The sequence below is a fragment of the Aspergillus pseudotamarii genome, assembly GCF_009193445.1.
Source record: "Aspergillus pseudotamarii strain CBS 117625 unplaced genomic scaffold BDV38scaffold_110, whole genome shotgun sequence".
NCBI lineage: Eukaryota > Fungi > Ascomycota > Eurotiomycetes > Eurotiales > Aspergillaceae > Aspergillus > Aspergillus pseudotamarii.
In genome coordinates, this window is record NW_022475124.1 from 1 (window position 1) to 19,406 (window position 19,406).

Here is a 19,406-nt window from a genome sequence, read left to right on the forward strand (position 1 = left end):
GTATGTATGTATGTATGTATGTATGTATGTATGTATGTACGTATGGGTATGTAAGTTATACGCAGACAGGTAGTTCATCGATTGTTCTACCTCAGGTAGTAGTAGTAGCTAAACTGCAGAAGCTCGCATACAATATGTAATAGCAAAAATTTAAGAAACAAACTAGTAATATCAATAATAAAAGAAAAAGACAATAGACTACTGGAGAATCCTTACCCCCATCACCTTCCAACTCAAAGCCAAACTAAAACATGCGAACTCGTATCAAATCAAAAACCAAAGTATGATCTCTAGGGATCTACAACTCCCCGAGCACGGGGTTCTCCTTCTTAAGACGGCGATTCAAGATCTTCCCCGGCGCAAGGGGTGAAAGGCACTAAAAAGGTGCAAAGCGCTGACTATTCAACAGCGTATCCGTGTACCTGGGATCCGGTGGAGCCACGTACCAAGAGCCACAATCAGGACGTTCCCGTTGCTTCTACCGTGGACCCAAACCAAGCTTGCAAGGCCCTTAGTCAGATACGACGGCAGAGATATTGGCGCCAGAGAATTGCTGGAGGATTCCAGATGCTGTATACTATAATTACCTTGAGTAATTATGATAAACGAGATAAGTACCGGGCGGGTATACGGAGTACGGTAAACACCATGCACGTACGTATGCATCATGTACGTGTTGCATTTACACAGCCACGATGAGTTCAGCTGAGGATGGTCAAGAAAAAAAGGATGTCTCTGCATATACCCCACATATTTTTTTTCTTCGTTTGCCAGTCAGAACTTGACTCGCTTCCTAAATGGGGTTTATCTGCAGATCGATCCATCTTGCCTGAAGTCTTTTGTTTTTATTATTGTTGTTGTCATTATTAGTATTTGATTTTGGTTTAGTTTATTATTATTCTTCCTTCGTATCTTTCAAGTAAGGACTACGTGTCCTGTGCAGGATGGATGATCTTTCGGTGGTAGACCACTCGAGGGGTCAAATAATGGGACTCCGTCTGACGCGGTAGTAAGGGATGATCGTTGGAGTCATTATTCGGGGTGGTTTTGGAGTACTTGGTATGTACGCAGAACAGTCAGCTATTCAGTAGACAATGAGTCATGAAAAACATGACAGAGACTAAACACCCATAATTAACAAATAGAAGAAAAATGACCTAATTAACCAATTAAGTCCAGAACAAAAAAGCAATCGTAATCTTCCAGAACAAACGTCAACAAATGACGTCGACTTGGACCCGACCGGCCGGATCTCGGAGAAGCTCTATCCTTTTGGATCAATGGAACCTCCCAACCTAAACCAACGGACGGTTCCATTCTTGGAATATAATCAGACCATGAACTTCCTCATGGGGCAAATCCTCGGCTGGAAGGATTTGCATGGCAATGGAGCCTAGTACCGTCTAGGTTAGAGGGTGGCATGATCGAAGTGGATTTGAAATCATTGAGGTGCAAAGTGAGGCACGGATGCACGCGGCAGGCGAATTCCAAATACTCAACGTCAAGTCAAGTCTTTGAACTAATGGGGCAAAAGGAGCGGTATGTATAGTAATGGAAGTAATTAGGTGTACACGTATGTATGTATGTATCGGTAGGTAATAAGGTACATGTCTGTATTTAATTTAGGTAGGGGACCGAGAGATTAAGGACCAAGTTTAAAAAAGTGCCACCTAATTAGGTATGTCGTGGCATACATGAGTATGTACCTAATTGAAGCCTCAATATGAAAATGACAAAGGCAACGCCAAATTCAAGGAACTTTCTGGTCTCAATAAACTTCTTCTTTTGTCTCCATAATCTTGAATGAACGGGGAAACCTTCGAAGTCAAAATGCCAGATACCAACCACAGATGTTGCACTAACCGAAAGCCGTAGATGGTCAGAACGGAGAACAGATCAGAAACAACTCCTTCTCCATCGCCATCTCCGCAGATACGTATTTCTAGAAGGCATCGCATATTCCGCCTAGAATTATTGAGTGCTAAGACAAATGCCCTCCGTTACCATCTGGTGGCGTTGGAAACATAAGCCATGATCGGTTGAAGCGGATATCATGCAAGATGAGATGAGATGCGATGAGATTGAGATCAGATCCCGATCGATTTCGATAGTCGCATTGGTGCCCCTTGAATCAGCCCTTGGACCCAACTAATCCACCCCAACTAAACTCTCTAAGATTAATATCGTTCTGCTAAAGCAAAATTTTCAACCGAAAAATATGGAACCTTAAAAGCCCCAACATCAGTCGGCAAAGTCTCGCTTTCTCCGCGGGGGAAGCGATAAGGCGCTCAAGAAAAGAAAAGATCGAGGCCGATCAGGCCATCTGGATGGTCCCGTGAGCTGGTTCTAGTTTGTTCTAGGGCCGCTTGGCAGTAGCCGCCATGAACAGCCAGCCAATCAACGACTGGCAGCTGGGCATCTGAGCCTGATTATGTAAATTGTATATGCTATACTGGTTTGGGTAAGCTAAGGATTGCGGCTATACCGATGGCGAACTTGACTTTTACGCAAATCGGGCGCTGCATACTAATGTAAGATACTCTTCTTTTTTTTTTTTTATTTTCTTTTTTCGGTGTCCAAATGATTTATTTTGACCTCCCAAAAATCGTAGAGCCTCAACTCTGAGAATGACGTATGGATACCCTTCGTAAGAGGTGTCGAGATTCGCATGGCATTAGACTAGATCCAACTATTTAGTACCTAGTTAGAACTACTGGTGGTAGCGAAGGGGACCCGGATGACCATGCAACTAGTGAAGATGGTACCCATTTACCTAAAGTGGTCAATCATACTAGGAGGCAAACCATCTAAGCATCGCCGAACGCCCGGGGTTCAGACACGATGACGGCGGTGGCGGATCTACAGGGTCCTGGAAATACCGATCGATGCAAAACTAAACCCCGACTTAGACCATAATACGTCGTCCCCTCACTTACACCTTGATCCAGGGCTCACATAGGAGATGGCCATCTTCATCAGACCACCTTAAGCCAAGCCCAGCGCGTGATATTCGCCACCACTGCGGACCCATGAACTTGGTGCCACAGGTGAGAGCGAGGGAGAGATAGAGAGATCTTGGCCTACATCAGATATGTATAGTATTATTGTCCGTGACTAGTTAACTTTTCGAACAGAGACAATTCAATCAAATAAGGTTACATTAATCACTGCATCGGGTCAAGAGCCTCTGAAACCTCCCATGGAGAACATGAGTGCATAAGAAACATCATATGGCACACTGGCAGTGTAAGGCAATCCACGTAAGGTTAGGTAGGGGAAGTGGGTAACTGGGGTATAATTGTAACAGATCGCAAAACAGTAAGGGAAAACCGGCGAACGAAAGGAAATAACCAAAGGCAAGGAGAAAGAAACTGTGTACATGCTGATCCCACAGAAAACGACACAATAACCAGAACGAAAGTCTATCCAGATGCCTTTTTCCCACAACGTGCGAGGGGTATTAAAAAAGTAACTCCAACGACCAATCGGACAAGAACAGAAAAAGTCCAACATGCTCGGAACATTTCATAACCACACCTGAAAAGGAAACCCGGGGCCCAAAACAAATCGAACTGTATCATGTCCAAGGTAAATTATCAGGAATGACACCAACATAAGAGGTTTTATGATCAACGAGGAGATGGAGGCACTAAACGCCGGACACTTCTAATCCCGAAGCCTTTCTTCCGTTTTTTTTTTTTTTTTGCTTTTTCTCTTTCTTTCTTTCATTTTTCATTTTTTTTCTTTTCTTTTTGTTTTTCAACGCCACATACAGAGACGCCTGACTTGTTAACGGCCAGTTGGAGATGCGGAGTCGATCGTTTTGGGTTTAAGGTTGGAACCCAAGGACGATGCCTGTTTGGCACCCATCTTGCGCGTCAGCTTGGCATAGTGCAATCCACATGCGTTGCATAGAGTCCGAGCACCGTCTGGACCGCGGCGCCATTCGGGTGTCTCAGCCCGGTTGCAACTGTGGCAACGGCCAGGAGGGGCTGCTTTCTGTAGTTTGTGTTAGTGATAGCGAATGAGACAACGGGGATAAGCCGGATAGAAAAAAGAGTCTGGTACTGGGACTTGGACCCTAGGACCCAGTCACCCACAGACAGCGAACACACACAAAAAAAACAGGAGAAGAAAAAAAAAAAAAAGGTGAACGTACGCCTCGTCGCTTCTTCGAATCTGGTCCGGCAAAGCCGCCACTGCCCTTGTATTCGTCTTGGTACATTGCCATGTGGTCATCGTCACGAACCCCACCAGCCTTGAAAGCCTTTCTTTGGGCCATTTGCTCCGCCAATGCGTGCTCTTGGCTCACAACCGCGGCTCGTATACGTAGTAAGGCATCCTGGTTCCGGCGTTGAAAATTAAGCATATCCTCCACTTCCTGTAGAGAGGGCAGGGACCCTAAAACGGGCCCAGACCGCTGGGTCTGGTGCGCTTTTGCGGCGTAATGCCGTGAAAAGTCCAATGTGCGCGTGCTCATCTCGGCAATCTATTCATAATTAGCCAACTGAAAACAGGATCGAGTGTCCACACTAATTTCACATACCTCATTGAGCGATGTCTCCACATCATACACGTCCAAATGCCGTTTGACAGAATCACCCGGGATTTGACCCGCAATAGCACGACCCGCAAGTCCGCCCTTCATTTCCTCGACACGCGCAGTTTCAGGTACACCCGGCTTCCATGCAGTACCGTAGGGTCGGGTGTCATACGCAACCGGATATGTTGGCGCATTTGGCGGGGGCTGCGACTGGAAGGAGAAGTTCTGCGGGAAAGTACCATAGCCGTTGGGAGAGGCGATACTGCCCGCAGAAGTAGGAGCACTATATTCATAGGCGGATCCTGTCTGCGAGCCAGCGATTGAAGTGATCCCCGTTTTTTGACTCTGTGTGGGTGACTTGCCCGAACTCAAGGATTGAATCGAGGGGTTTCGCGAATCCTGTGTGGTGACTGAGGCCAAACTCGCACGAGATGCTTCTGCTTGGAGTTGGGGTGGAGGGTACGCTGAGTCCCGCACTGCATAAGGTCCTGATGATATCACATTTGAAAACGGATTCAGTGGTCCCGACGGTGCTTCGCCAGTCGGCCGTCCTACAACATTTGAAGACAGGAGATGCGAATGTGGTGCATGATGAGGCTGCTGAGGAGCCGCCGATGTGGGCGCAGGATACGGAAGGGGGTTATCATTTCCTAAAGCCTCGTGGATGGACGGGAGGGATTGCCTTTGTGGTTGTGACTGTTGCTTCTCCTTCTCCTCCTCAAGCGCGCGCCGCGAATCTGTAGGCGAGATATAACCAGGCTGCACAGACGGTGCGCTGGCGGACGATGTCGGGTAGGAGCATGGTAATGGCTGGCCAGAATACATGCTTGTTGGACTAAGAAGGGCTCCTGGAGATGTGACAGGACCCGATCCAACAGCGGGATGTTTGGGGGGATATCCCGATCCGTCCTTTCCTAGAAAACCAAGAGCTGGTAGATGGTCCCTATGTGTCCAAGAAGATTAAATTAGTACATGTGATTCAAGTTAAACTCCGACGCTTGCGTTGACGAGAAGGCGATAGAATGAATAAGGTACGAACCTATGCCTATGACCGGCTTCCAATGACCCCATCACGCCAATACTTCCAATTATATTTTTGCGATTTCGCCCTTGACCTCAATGCACCATCAGTCGCCTCGGCTATAAGTCTAATAGTGTACCGTGGGAGTGGGTACCAAATCGTCAATTTTTAGAAATGAAATAAAATGGAATGATATAATGAAAGCGTGGACGGGTTTGAATGGCGAAAGCGACCGGCCGAGAACAGTGAGCTTCAGAGGCGAAGGGATGAAAAGTAATAACAATTCCAACAGTTTTCCGATAAGTGATTGCCGTCCTTCAAGTGCGCGTCACCACTCGAGTAAATCGACTTCGAAGGTTCTTCTTCTTTCTTTACTTCGTGATTCCGATTAAAGAAAAGAAAGGAAAAGAAAATAAGAAAATAGAGATTATCAGGCCACCTTTTCTTCCCTTGAACCAGAGTTGTCTGGGGGGTGGGTGGCGGTTGTGGGGAAAGGGAAAATGAAGAGAAAGAGTTCAAGTCGGGCGAGATGCGGACGTAAGAGGAACCTAAGAAGGAAAAGGCCCGCGGTTCCGTGAGTTGGCCCAGAGAGGAATAGTTTAAGCAGAGAGCGGCGACTCGATGATTGGGGAGAAGCTCCAGGAGTGTGAGAAAAAAAAAGTGGCGTTGGGGGAAGGGAAGATCAGGCAGTCTGCAGGCGATGCGATCGCGATTAGAATACCCGCAATTCAAATGCAATTAATTCGATAGCAAAAGTACGGCACGCACCCGTAGTGCGCAGCGAACAGATCAGATCGGAACGGCCCTTCCTGCGTCTGTAAGAATCATCTGTCCAAAGCCAAATTCGCACAGCGAAATTTAACAGTCAGATTTCGAATCCTCAGATAGACTCGATTTGTGGTTTGAGTTTGGTGAGCGGGTGTCGAGCGGCGGAGGCCCAGTAAACGCAAGGGATAACAAGAGATATGAGTGCGTCGCGTGGAAGGGAGACCGGGCTCTCTCTTTCGTTCCCGACAAAAAGAAAAAATTGAAAGGGGTGGAAGAAGATAAAAGCTATTATAGGGAAAATATGTAGAGATGATAGAGGAGGAAGGCAAGAGGGGTGAGATTTATTAGTGGGTAGTGATTATAGACTAAAAGACAATTGCCCCGGGGGAGGAAACGAGGAAGAATGGTTCTCTGCTTTTTCCCCTGGGAATGCGAGCAGAGGAGAGCTGAGAGGGTGAGAGGAAGAGAGGTAGCTTCGCGGTAAGGGAAAGAGTGAGAGGAAGATGAAGAAGCAGAAGAAAAAGTATAAGTTATAATCGATGGAGAAGAATTGATCATAGACTAAATCAAATCGAAAAATAAATAAATCCCCAAAGAAAAAAAAAAAAGAAATAAAATAAATATAATACTAGTACTAGTACCTCAGCAATTAAAATCAAAAAAGAAAAGACGAAAAAACGAAAAATAAAAATTAAAGAAACTATTAAAGACCTCCAGGCCACAAGCAGTCCCGCACACACACTCACGACCACGAGAGATATGGGAGGGAGGGTCCAGCGAAAGAGCTAGCAGCTAACGACGTCGGCCCAGGACAGGGTGAGCTCAGACCTGGAAGAGGGAAGAGGGAAAAAAAAAAAAAAAAAAAAAAGAGAGAGAGAGAAACAGCCTGAAAAGCCAAAATGGGACTACGAGATCGTCGAATCACACTCGCCGTCGTGACCAGTTTAAAGTTACGGCGAATTACAGAAGCTTTACGCTGCGAACTGCGGATCTTCGACAAAGTGTGGAGTGAGTTGGGATCATATTGGCGATGTGCGGATATCTGGGTGGGGTGCGATGGAGCCTTACCAGGGGGGGCGGTCGTCCCTGACCAAAAATTCAAAAATTATAATAATAAATTAATAAATTCAAATAATAAAAACAAGAGAACAAGTAATTAGTAGCACTTTACTTTCCCACTTTTTTTGCCCTTCCCCTCCTTCTGTATTCCATACACAGTACGTAATTTACAACAATACGGCAATACGACAATACAATCCATTGTACAGTAGGTATTACATTTCCTAATTTTTACTTTTTTTTTATTTTTATTTCTCATCATTATTATTTTCAGATAGAGAAAAATAATGATGAGAAAACAATAAAAAATAAAAAAGCTCGAACAAAAACAAGAATTAGGTTCTCCCTATGTATTTGGTTGCAATTATGAAACCACCGCACTAAACAGATCTGAAAGTCATAACGTCTTTATTAGTAACACCAGTTCATTAGAGTACTATACACAAAAAGAATTAGGTGTAGTGTTAAGGTCCAACTTGGCGGATTACCACCTAAACGGATGTATTAGCGTTCATCCTAAAGCCACAGGGGGGTACCGGGGAATGGGTGTAATAAAACTAATTTGGATTTTACCACTAGCCGTTAATGTACAGATTTACTCAGTGCCAGCTCCGTCGTAGTACGGTGTAGGTTTTTAGTGTCTGGCACAAAATGGAAAGAGGGGTGGTTAACCACTCAGGTAATTGAGGGGGGTTGGTGCGAAATAGGACGATGAGTGGTTCCTATCACTGATGGCGATGGGGCAGAGGAAGCATCGAGATCCATAGATCGCACGCTACGCAAATTAGGGGAACGGCCGACCGACTTTAATTAAAGAAAACCTGACAAAAGAAGGAGAAGGAAGGAGACTAACAAGACGGGAATGACTAACGTTCCCAAATCTAAGTCCGCAGGCCATCGAATAAAAGAAGGGATTATTATCTTATAAGTACCATATTTTCCTTCCTGTTATCCTCCTAAGTTAAAGGGAAACTATACTGAAGAAGGAGAAAGAAAGTAGAAGGGAAAACAAAAGGACAGAGAAAAGAGAAAAGATACACAACAAGTAGATTCATTGGGCAGGCGGCTTGCCGGACTCAGCTTCCATCCTCAATACATCCCTCACTCACAAGCTACCTTGCATCGGTGGTATGTTTGTCGTTTATGGCCAGCTTACTTGGTCTAGAAACCCAGATGTGAACCGAAGCAACATAAATTCAACTGATTACAAGATAGCATCGCAAAGAAAACTTGGGTTGTCAAATTCTTATCTGCAAAGATTATTATAGTATTGTTGCTGTGATTCGAAAGCATGGGCAACATACGGCTAGTAGTCGGGGTTCATACTAGTACTAATGTTGTTGTTGTACAATCTACTGTATGTATTGCACATATTTAATGATGTCCGCTTGTGCTGCCTGAGGAATCCTCAGCGGTTAGGGTGTGACAGATGCAGTAGTACACAAAACGTATCGCAATATTACATGCTTTTTATTTGCGATCCAGGCAACCCATTTAAGGCAACAATGCAAAAGTTGATCAATGATAAGATTTAGAATTCGTAGTTACAGATACATTGTTACCTAATAGGAGTTTTCTCAGGACTGCCTTCCTCTTCTTCTTCTTCTTCTTCTTCTTCTTCTTCTTCCTTTTTATTTTTTTTTTCTCTTTTTGTTATTTTGTAAATGCAATGATTACCAACATTGAACATGTGAATACCATGCCATCCTCCTTCTTCTATAATTTTGATATGCAAAAGCACGGGGAACTCGAGATCTGAAAGGAAGAATGCTGTACACTACGGAAGAAGGGTAAAAGACCGAAGGAAGACGTGGAAAATAAGCGTCCATCCATGTGTGAGATTTTGAAGATACTGCAGTGATGTCTCTGCTTGGCCCAGATCTGGAAACGATCGGAGTGGGGAAGTTGGATCGCACATCAACAGGACACATAAACTACTACTAAACATGCTCTCACACCCATCAGCATCCTGCAGCTAGTAATACCCCACTACAAGAGGGGAATGGAAAAGAAAATATTTTTCTTTTTTTTTTAAACAAAATAATAATAATAATAATAATAATAATAATAATAAAGAGAAAAAATAAAAACACTGGATAGTTAGGATCGCATTTGGAAGCGATCCGACCGCCCATTTGTCAACGCGGCAGCAACATTTAAAACCTGACTGCAGCCATGGTCAGATCCCCTCCTACCAAATTTGAAAACCCACACTCCCTTTGTTTTGGTTTTTCTACTGATGAACAATTTTCAAACTAAAAAGTATAGGGATGAGATGTAGAGCAACGGGGACTTAGAGACCATGGAAATTTTTAAGAAGGGAAAAAAAAGAAAAGTTACCGAAATAGAAGAATACTAGAAAAATTCCAGACCTAGCCATTACATCAAAATCCACCGCCCCCTTGTACCTGAGAGAATTGTTCCATGGTACCGTACCACGCTCACCCCCGCCCTCCCTTGCTCAAGATCTCGGGCATAGCCGTGGGTGGGTGGCACCATTGTCGTCATTCACGATATCCTCGGACTGAGAGATTCTTATTGTTTTTTGTCGGCGGCGGCAGGACTGACGATTCTAATCGATATTAATGGAGCATACTATTGAGTATAGTATGTTCCAAAAATGCACCTAAAGGGATGCCGTCGGACCGACGGGGTATAGCGTTTTTCTTCCATGACTGGGTCCCGTCTGGTTTCTTTCTATCCAACTACGGTACTAATTAATATACTGACTGGGTACCTGGCTCCGTAGAATGGCATCCACCCTTCGATCGATTGGGTTTTTAACCCTGGAGTTACCTACTGTATGGTGCTTCTTCGGCGGTGATTGGATTCAATCAATATCACACCACTACTTTTCTCTTCCATGAATCATAGGCGTTTATCAGCAAGTCCTGGGGTCGGATGATTTCCCCAAAGCAGAGATGGTGTCGCATGGGTTGTCGCATTACCACATCCCCCTTCCCCTCTCCCCCGCTAGTTTATGTCATCTTAAACACCCAACTTCAATAGTTTTAACGGGACCCGAACAATTGTCTCTTCGTTTGGTGGTTGTAAGACTCCTCGTCGAGCAAAAAAGAGATAAAAATAATATTATTGCTAAGTTTAGACCCATGCACTAGAGCATGCTCCACCGTACCGACGACGCTCATAATTAGTCGTCATCCTCTTCATCTCCTCTCTCTAGATTGATTGATTGATTGATTAATTCATTCATTCATTTAATTTAGTAAATTAATCGAATCTGGACTATCATGCACGTTGTGGATTTACTATGGAAGGTCGATCTAATTCTGAACCGAGATCCGGAACACATGATTGGGGGATATCTAACGGGCGAGCTCATTCCAATTTTTTGTCACTGCCGATTAACTTCGCTCCTCATTCATTGACGTAACAGTCAAGGACTGAAGGATATTTTTCCCCTTCTCCTCCCCTGGATTCCTTCTCATTTCTGGGATATTTCATTTTTTGCATTTCATTCGGTGGCATGCTTTTTTAGGATCTATCCCCCGAGAACCGCAACCTCATTTCCCTGTTTTTCGACATGATCCCTTCAATGCAAAGGGTCTTAACTAACACTGGAATTGATTAGTGGCATTCCACATCAGCCAGTGTGTATTTGTTTCATTCTCACAACCGACATTTGACCATTGCCTTTTCTGGCTGCATGCGCAGCTTCCGACCGGCAAGTCCGCATCCATCTGTACTACTACTACTCGTACGTAAGGTAGCACCGGCATACATTGATCGTAGAATCCCGAGCAGATCATGAAGTATTTTTGATTTTTTTTTCTTTTTCTTCTCCTTCCTTTCTTTCCCTCTTTTGGGGGGCTGAAGTTGAGTGTGGCAGAGAAAGCAATGACCTCATAGCTGACATACATGCCGATCATCACTATCGGCGATGAACTCATGTCCTTGACCTTGTCTTTCCGTGTCCGGTATTGGATGCCCCAGGTATCAAGCAAAATTTATGTACATACATTAATATACATATCCTCTATTTATCCGTGGGATAGATTGTCTTGCGCCATTCTGTTACCGAATGGAGTCGAATCATATACCCTATTGTACACTGCAGTAGTAAATACTAGACAAATAATTTTTAATATAAGACAAACCGTGGGATCACAATCATCCGAGGTCAGGACTTTGACCCTATGAGGCGTCGGCAGGGGCTCATGCGCCGAACATGCTCACCCACTGAGATTTAACTCAATCTGCAGGCCCCCTTCGTGAAATACCACCGTAATGATACTACGTCTTGTGGCTTGCTGGGTGTGTACAGTATGTACTCTGCTCCCAGCCACATACATACACCTTACATATACATACATTAAAGTACATAACAAGATGCACACGTACGGTATCCATGCGGGGAGAGGTGTCACATCACGCCCGTTGGAGCTGCAAGATCCTATACTACGGGCTGCAGCATCCTAGATTCTGGTCGAAGCGTTTCTCTTCCTCGGTTCTTAGATGGACTTGATTCACTGGAGTTCAGCCTTCCCTGCTGCAGATGACGCTGCGTTACCCGATCCGATCTTTTACTTTCTTTTCCATATTTCCCGCAAACCCCAATGAAAAATATTACGGACTATGGCTATTTTATCGGTTGGAGATTGAACGTTACACAATGAGATCGAAATCATTGCGCACATGTGACGACGGTGGAATGTAGGTACCGTGACTTGCCTTTCCCCGGCTGGAGAACCTTTTAATTTATTATTATTATCATTATTTATTTATTTATTTTTTCCCCTACATTGTTCCTTTCCTTGACTCTCCATCGTATGTCTACCATAGCGAAGCAGTCTTTCGTCTCCAAGGAGACAGGACTTTCTGCATCAGCTTTGATCGTACACTTGCAGATGCACAGACTACAGGAGGCTAGTTATGGATCTAACGGTCGCGCGAAACTCGACTCATCCAATCGGACCCGTAACAAGTTGGGGGACGTTGTCTGTCATAATATTGACAGATCACACCCATAATTACTCGAAGGCCTTTTCCTCGTTCCTGCGACCGTTTGTTTATTACTTTATTTTCACTTAAACCTGCCTCTACGAACGATGAATCTGCACGTCTTCCAGTAGACACCTACCAAATTGTTCGGACACAGTTTCCCTCAACTTCATTTCTCCTATAACTTTTTGTTTGCTTTCTTTTCCGCTCCTCTTTTCCCTTTTTGAGAGCGTGGGAATCCTGGCTCAACCTTAGGTTTCGTGGTGTGGGACAGGATAGTGGGTTCCGCTTAAAATCCCTGCTGACTAGTAGTGCGATGTTGGATCGAACTAAGGAAAGCAAATCCCGGGACGTCGCGTTGGAGAGTCAAGTTCCCGAAGGTCGACAATGAACCGCGCCGCGCATTGACCAGATAGCAGCTTATCCAGGATGGGAAAATTACTGCACGCCGGTTCCAACCGACATCGTTGTCTCCAGCGCATGGGACGCTAAATCGTCAACGACGATGGGAACGGCACATCGGAACGTACTTATGTGCTCCGTACATACATACAGCTTATGGAATGGTACTTCCTCTCGCTTCGATAGCCGATTGAGGTTGGTATACAATACAAGTGGCCTCGTTCGTGAACATGTCAAAACTCCACCAGGCATATGACTCCGTGTCAGCTGCTCTTCGACGATGCTCCACCTTCTGAAGATCAGTCGGTATCTTTCAAAAAGAAAGACTTTGAACTCCATGTATACAAACATTAACAGGAGATAACTCTCTACTAACAATGCTATGTATCCTTGACACAACTCTCCCTAATACAATTAGAGAATGTTCCTGGACGCCATTCATAATGACTTGGCCTTGCCTTTACCCTTGGTTGTTAGTCAAGAAAACCTGCTCATAAACATAAATTGAACCACTAGGACGAGCCATGGCCCGTTACGACGTGGAGACACATCTTACATCGCACACACCGACATGATCTCTTCAAGTTCCTCTCCAACACGATACTAGCTGCTCGGCGGACTACATGCATCATACAGTGTGTGCTACGACGCTGCCTCTAAGGGTGGGGTACTTGCGCCGGCCGTTGAGATGGATCTACTCTGGAGAGATAATTCTAGCTGTTCAACACACATCCTTGACCTGGGCGGAGAGGGAATAGTGTTTACAGCCAACTATCCGATCTCTCGGATCTCAACGAGGAAATGGAGAGGTCACTCTTACTCCTTGTTGACCCTCTGACCACGCAACAAAACATAAATGTTGACAGGAACGTAAGTTCCAACTGCCGACATGACGGACTAAATCACTAGGATGGCAGATCATATCCAGTCAAAGATTGGGGACATCAAAAGAGGTCTTAACCCACCAACCGTACATTCCCCAGGAAAGTCCACTAGAAAGCTTTGTTGTCCTCCTTGCAAGCGACAGGCGACAACAAGCGATAGAGCATGGTGTTGACAGGCAGTGGACCAGGCGGATGAGATCGACAGCGCCAGACCCGATAGACTGATGGGCGAAAAACCGTTGAGAGCGTTCTTGCTAAAATCGCCCAAAGAAAAAAAAAATATCTTACACCCCTCTTTTTATTATTATCATTATTATTATTAACTTACCATTAGTACTACTTACTAGACGACAGGTGCCCTTTTTGCCCAGACACGTTGTGGGACTGCCACTTTTTCTCAATTTTTTTTATGATCGTCCCATGACGATCAGGAAGGTACCAAGACCAATCAGCGACAGCGAGTCGACTAAGATGGGCGCAAAACGCGATCGCAATTTTCCAACAAGTCACTCAACATCCAACGAGTTTGAACTATTCTCACGGATAGCCCACAATTTTCCCCATTGAGGCTGGCCAGGATGGGCTAGATTCCATAGCTCTGGCTGACGCCAACTGATCGGCCTCAAAAATTAGATTGCGATCCAAAGAGGGTGTGATCCAACCCACCCGCGCGCGTTCTTTTCCCAGGGGCGCGTCTCTGCAGGGAAGCGTACCGTGTACGGAGTAGAGCGATCAATATGACAGACTGACACATGGCGGTTGGGGACTATTGGACGGCAAGGATTTGGGTCCGCAATAGGTACTACCTTGTTGTCGAAGGGGTTTAGTACGGTGGTAGTTGATTAGTTAACGGGAACAACATCGGGGCATCCTGCAGGCAACCTATCACCAGCCATAACCAACACCAAGCCCAATTTGGGAACGAATGAACGTTGTGCAGGTGGAGGGAGGAAAAACCCACCAACGAGGAATAGAATGAGGCAGCTTCATCAGAAGAAGAACAGGATCGGTGGAACCTTATCCCGATAAACTCTCCGATGTCTTGACCTAAAAAAGAAGTTGACAGCTGGGGTTTCGTTAGAAACAGTTTAGTCTGGGCGGCACTAACCTCTCGCGTGCTGCAGCCCGACCGATTGGGAATTGACTTCGGTTAGCTACTAGTAATCATACCGCTTTGATAACCGGATAAAATAACAGCTAAGTTAAGCAAAGATCGAAATCAAGTAACGTCCTGCTTCTTTTCGTTGGCTCCCCTATATTTTTACGTACAGAAGAAGTACCTATTGGATGTTATTACGTGGTAATATCCACGATTGACATACCAGCGAAATACGCCGCACTTGAAATGTACAGGCCATGCCGACCGGTCTCTCAGCCACAAATTCAGCTAAATACATAGTCCCTTCCTATTACAAAAATTGATTGATTCCGGTTTGCCTTCTACGTACCTTCCCAATCACATGGCTTCGAGTCATTTGCTGTTTCTTTTCGTAAATCCCAGATATCTATTCTTTCGGCCGGATGGATTATAGTTTCCTACTACCGTTCCCAGATAGTAGGGAATCCCACCTTCCTCCGTACGGGTAGAATGATGGGATACTAGCAGGGATGTGCCCTCCCAAAAAGGAGACTAGCGGCCCACCTCCCGCCTTTTCCTTTTTCCTTTTCCTTTCCCTCTTTCCCAGTTTCCACCCCCCTTGGAGACTGTTAAAAAAAAAAAAAATACGAGAAAAGAAAAATAAGAAATTAAATAAATAAATACATGAAGTGAATTGGCCAATCCAACCTCTCTTTGTTTTTGAATTTTCTTTCTTTCTTTGTTTCTTGATGTTTGATTCGAAATTAATTCCGCCACCCCTTTCAAGATCCCATCCTTCCCGCTTTTGGTGTACCAAGATTCCAACTTAGCCTCGGAGAATAACTCTCGAGTCGAGTCAATGGCGCCTTTATATTCCGAATCTACCGAGACGCTGGATACTTACAGGAACTTAACTGAGTCTGTTATGTATGGCCGGACAGGGATGGTTACGTAGCACGCTTTCTTATCTTGAGAGTTTAAATGTACATACCGTATTGAGCTCTGATCTCCCTTATAAGAATGATAATATAAGCTTTTATAGGAGGGGAAGTTTAGCAAATGAGATAATTTAATTTATGATTGAAGACAGTGACACTGAGCCTTGCCAAGTATCCCACCCAGCACTGCTGTAGCGTACCATACATTTTTCCCCCTCTTTTACACGGATTTTGTCAAGCCCGGAGCTGGCTATCTCCGGGGACGGATGGATAAATTGATGGATACGTTCATGAATAACAACATCCGGATGTCATGTAATCGAAGATCTCCTTTAAGTCGGTGTAAATCTATCCACACGCCAATATCACTAATTGACTAACTGACTCGGCCTCAACGGCGGGCTGGCTGGGAAACCAACGACCAGCTAGCGGACTGACCGGGGGAGGGTCCACACATCACCCGCTTCTACTACGTAGTAGCTCGTCAACGAAGAAGAAAACTAACCTAACCTCAAAAGAAATAATAATAATAATAATAATCAAGGTGCTAATCCGAATAACTCCCCTTCCGCAGAAGCGACAGGGGTAAATCCGGACTCAACGGAATGATCTCATGAGATCGCGGTGTACAGAACCACAGATAGTACTTAGTGCCATCTAACGATAGAAACATCGATTGATTAAATTGATCCCGGGCTTAAATTAAAAATTGCCGGTTTGGGAACCGTCCAACGTTCACGATGGGTCGTAGCTTAGGTTAGTCACTTAGTCTAGTGTTTCTCAGCCGGATTTTAGTACGAGATAGCTTAGTTCCGTCTTTTTATTGATTAATTTAATTTAATTTATTTGTTATTTTTATTATTATTATTATTATCTTCCCGAGTCCCTCCTGAGGTCCGAGGACCGTTGGAAATGGGGATATTGGGATCTCCACTGGCCATCTATCTGTCTATCTGGTTAGCTGCCTACCTTAACTGGAGTGGACTCGACTATCACTGTCGGCTGCATACAGGCCGATTCGCTTGAGCTGCTTAAGTCATGGAGGTAATTGTTGATCCACTATCGGTAGGTACCCTTTTCTTCTCAATTTTTGTTGACGAAGCGACGGTGTTGTCCGCTGTGCCGGTTTGGACAGGTCGATGGTAGATTAGATAGAAAGTATGTATCTAGTATTATCTACAGTAGTATCTACGCCTAACCACTGTAGTCTCTATCTACTAAAGTAGGGGGAACCTGTCACCCAAAGTTTATTTGCCTCTACTACTAATATCAAACTTTACTTTCTTGACAGATAGACCACACCACGATCTCATTCTACACTCTACAAAAATTTTCTTTTCAACAATTCTTTAATCCACCCGTCTTTTCGCTTACGCCTAGTTAATATACTAGTAAAGTCCCCGGTGAACCACACAACAGCCTCGGATCCAGGACCGAATGCTCATGCCGTAAGTGGGTACAAACGAAGTGGACTAATTGCCAGCCCGCCACCCCCGATTTGTTTTCTAGAAGGAGCGCGGAATAAATTAACCTGATGTACCATGACTCGTATCGTCCACAAATTATATTGCCTGTTCTCCGGAGTATAGCCAGAACTGCGGTAGGATGTCCAGCCGAGAGCCAAAGAAAAAAAATAAAATAAAAGGCTCCGGAGATGATAACTGGAAGTGTCGTAGTTGTCGGTTGATTTTCATGCGCTCCGTTTTTTGAGCCCCCTCTTCTCGCCTCACCCGTGATTGTCTATTGAATTTTTTAATTACTTTTTATATGTTTTACTCTATTGTTTCTCCTTACGAGATATATCTCGTATATCTCGGTAAATATGGCCTATTTATTGATCAGTCGATATTCAATATACGTAAGTATCAGCTGAGGTTTGTTCATCGTATGTATGTACACGTACATGTACATGTATGTATATACCAGATGAAACCCTTATGTAAATGCATTGGAAATGTATACATACACACAAAAGTACAATTCATATATATATATCCAATCAAATCTTACACTTCTATCGTAGAATCCAATCCCCCGAGTTATCACCGTAAATTGACATTGCATACATACAACCTCCCAGGACTATAGTCCAGCTTCAGTAAAAAATAAAAGCTCATGCAGTGACTACTATGCAGGGGACGAGAGATCAGGTTTCCAGATTCTTGGGTGATTGCTGACAAGATCTCTTGACTTTGACTAGTCGGGTTTTCACCCCTCCCACCACCCGTATTATGGCTTTATCTGTGCCGATTTAGTCTGGATTGCATTCGCCCGGGTGGGAATTCTGCAGCTGCAGCTTGCCCGATGGAGAAGTATTTCGGGTGAGAGTTTGACTTTGTTTAGTTTGGAGGCTGGATTTGGTGTGGTGCAGTGTGTATTTGTATTTTACTTTTTCTTTTTACATGGGTGTGTTGGTTAGGTTGGTCATGTGGATTGTTTGTTGTGCTTGGTTTATATAGAAGAGAGTTCTATATATGTATGCATGTACTTGTTGTACGCGGGGTAAGATATATCGTTGGTTGGACCGTTTGAGGCCTTTGTTGAGATGCAGATGTTTATTTGGAATACAGCTTTATTAGTGTAAAGATTCTAGTCCATTTGGTAGTTGTTGATATAGGTCTTGAATGTATATATATATATATATATATATAAATGGAGTAGTATGTACTTGTAGGGACTTGTTCTGCTGCACTAGATATGCGAATATGCCTCGATCGAGTAGACTGGCTAGGTACATATGCCGCTTCCCTTTTTCTTTTCTTTTCCTTTCTTTTCCTCCTCAACTTATCCATTTATTAATCTATTTTCGTTTTATGCTCAATATCACATTGTTATTATTATTATTATTCTCTCCTCGTTTCCAAGTTCCCTTATGTCCCGAGTTTAAGAGTTACTTTGGTCTGAATCCTAAGGCAATAACAACCAGAAACCTCCAAACACCCCAAGCCAGACATAATGTAAACTGCCCATTCTCAAAACTGCAAAAAGCATCCATACACGTAATAAACGTACTGATAGTCATATAAAAAAGTGTATATTGCAGAAATACCAATACAAGAAACTCAATACTCAGTCCCGTCCCATGGAACCTTCACCTTCTGGAATACGCACGACACGTGTGAACCAAGAACTAGGGAAGGTCCGTATCCAACAATCCTATTGTTGCCGAATCAAGAAACTGGTCTCCAGGTGGGGAAAAGAAAAACAAAAATAAAGAACAAAAGAAATGATTAAAAATAAAAAAAATTAAGAGAAAATGGAAAAAAGAAAGAAGGGGGGAGCTAGAGAGAAAGAGGGAGGAGAATAAAACCAATCGAGGGTCCCAATGGCAGTTATTACCCATTACCCACCCATACCACAATCTGCAATCACTGATCGACAGCATATAATCAAACTAACCATCGATTTGCACCGCCACAACGTAGGAATTGCATCCCGATTTCCTTAAATGTATGGAGTAAACCCTGTCGAAGCGACTAATTTCATTGCCTCAACCAAAAGGATCAAGACATTGGAACTCGCTTGTCATTTCCGAGAAAGGGTTTTGTGACGTTCTAGAAGAGGCGTTATCCGTGGCTCGTACCATGGTTGAAGGGGAATTGTTCCTTGATAATGGGTTCTGTTTTCTGCACGGGAATACCGGGGGTTTGGGTCTGAAGCTACGCGTGGCTAGTTATTGGGTTTACTCTGTATGGAGTATTTATTTTCTTCTGGTTTTTTTTTTTTTTTTTTTTTTTTTTTTTTTTTTTTT

The 19,406-nt window shown here is 44.1% G+C and overlaps 5 protein-coding genes across 5 annotated transcripts; 1 reads left to right on the plus strand and 4 right to left on the minus strand.

Annotated features, from left to right (window-relative positions):
* Nucleotides 1–2,542: 2,542 nt before the first annotated feature.
* BDV38DRAFT_264345 (uncharacterized protein) lies at nucleotides 2,543–3,712 on the minus strand. The gene has a single exon (XM_032056272.1). It carries the CDS (start codon nucleotides 3,511–3,513, stop codon nucleotides 3,178–3,180), a length of 336 nt encoding a protein of 111 aa, XP_031907492.1. The 5' UTR covers nucleotides 3,514–3,712; the 3' UTR covers nucleotides 2,543–3,177.
* Nucleotides 3,690–6,237, minus strand: nsdD (GATA-type sexual development transcription factor NsdD). Its single transcript, XM_032056273.1, has 4 exons — nucleotides 5,583–6,237; nucleotides 4,547–5,486; nucleotides 4,160–4,489; nucleotides 3,690–3,999 (listed from the first exon to the last, which is right to left on the minus strand). Exons 1-4 carry the CDS (start codon nucleotides 5,612–5,614, stop codon nucleotides 3,790–3,792), a joined length of 1,512 nt encoding a protein of 503 aa, XP_031907493.1. The 5' UTR covers nucleotides 5,615–6,237; the 3' UTR covers nucleotides 3,690–3,789.
* Nucleotides 6,233–6,934, minus strand: BDV38DRAFT_264353 (uncharacterized protein). Its single transcript, XM_032056274.1, has one exon. The coding sequence runs from the start codon at nucleotides 6,888–6,890 to the stop codon at nucleotides 6,621–6,623; it is 270 nt and encodes an 89-aa protein (XP_031907494.1). The 5' UTR covers nucleotides 6,891–6,934; the 3' UTR covers nucleotides 6,233–6,620.
* A 3,597-nt stretch (nucleotides 6,935–10,531) lies between these two features.
* BDV38DRAFT_264357 (uncharacterized protein) lies at nucleotides 10,532–11,477 on the minus strand. Its single transcript, XM_032056275.1, has one exon. The coding sequence runs from the start codon at nucleotides 11,300–11,302 to the stop codon at nucleotides 10,964–10,966; it is 339 nt and encodes a 112-aa protein (XP_031907495.1). The 5' UTR covers nucleotides 11,303–11,477; the 3' UTR covers nucleotides 10,532–10,963.
* Nucleotides 11,478–18,363: 6,886 nt separating this feature from the next.
* BDV38DRAFT_264360 (uncharacterized protein) lies at nucleotides 18,364–18,855 on the plus strand. Its single transcript, XM_032056276.1, has one exon. The coding sequence runs from the start codon at nucleotides 18,469–18,471 to the stop codon at nucleotides 18,679–18,681; it is 213 nt and encodes a 70-aa protein (XP_031907496.1). The 5' UTR covers nucleotides 18,364–18,468; the 3' UTR covers nucleotides 18,682–18,855.
* The last annotated feature ends 551 nt before the right edge of the window (nucleotides 18,856–19,406 follow it).

Excerpts from the sequence above, each read along its gene's own strand:
- BDV38DRAFT_264353 (XM_032056274.1), bottom strand. The coding sequence starts at position 6,890 with ATGATCAATTCTTCTCCATCGATTATAACTTATACTTTTTCTTCTGCT.
- BDV38DRAFT_264357 (XM_032056275.1), bottom strand. The coding sequence starts at position 11,302 with ATGAGTTCATCGCCGATAGTGATGATCGGCATGTATGTCAGCTATGAG.
- BDV38DRAFT_264360 (XM_032056276.1), top strand. The coding sequence starts at position 18,469 with ATGCTCAATATCACATTGTTATTATTATTATTATTCTCTCCTCGTTTC.
- nsdD (XM_032056273.1), bottom strand. The coding sequence starts at position 5,614 with ATGGGGTCATTGGAAGCCGGTCATAGGCATAG. Across the intron at positions 5,487-5,582 it reads GAAGCCGGTCATAGGCATAG|GGACCATCTACCAGCTCTTG; the intron begins GTTCGTACCTTA and ends TTGGACACATAG. Across the intron at positions 4,000-4,159 it reads ATTCGAAGAAGCGACGAGGC|AAAGCAGCCCCTCCTGGCCG; the intron begins GTACGTTCACCT and ends CACAAACTACAG.
- BDV38DRAFT_264345 (XM_032056272.1), bottom strand. The coding sequence starts at position 3,513 with ATGTTGGACTTTTTCTGTTCTTGTCCGATTGGTCGTTGGAGTTACTTT.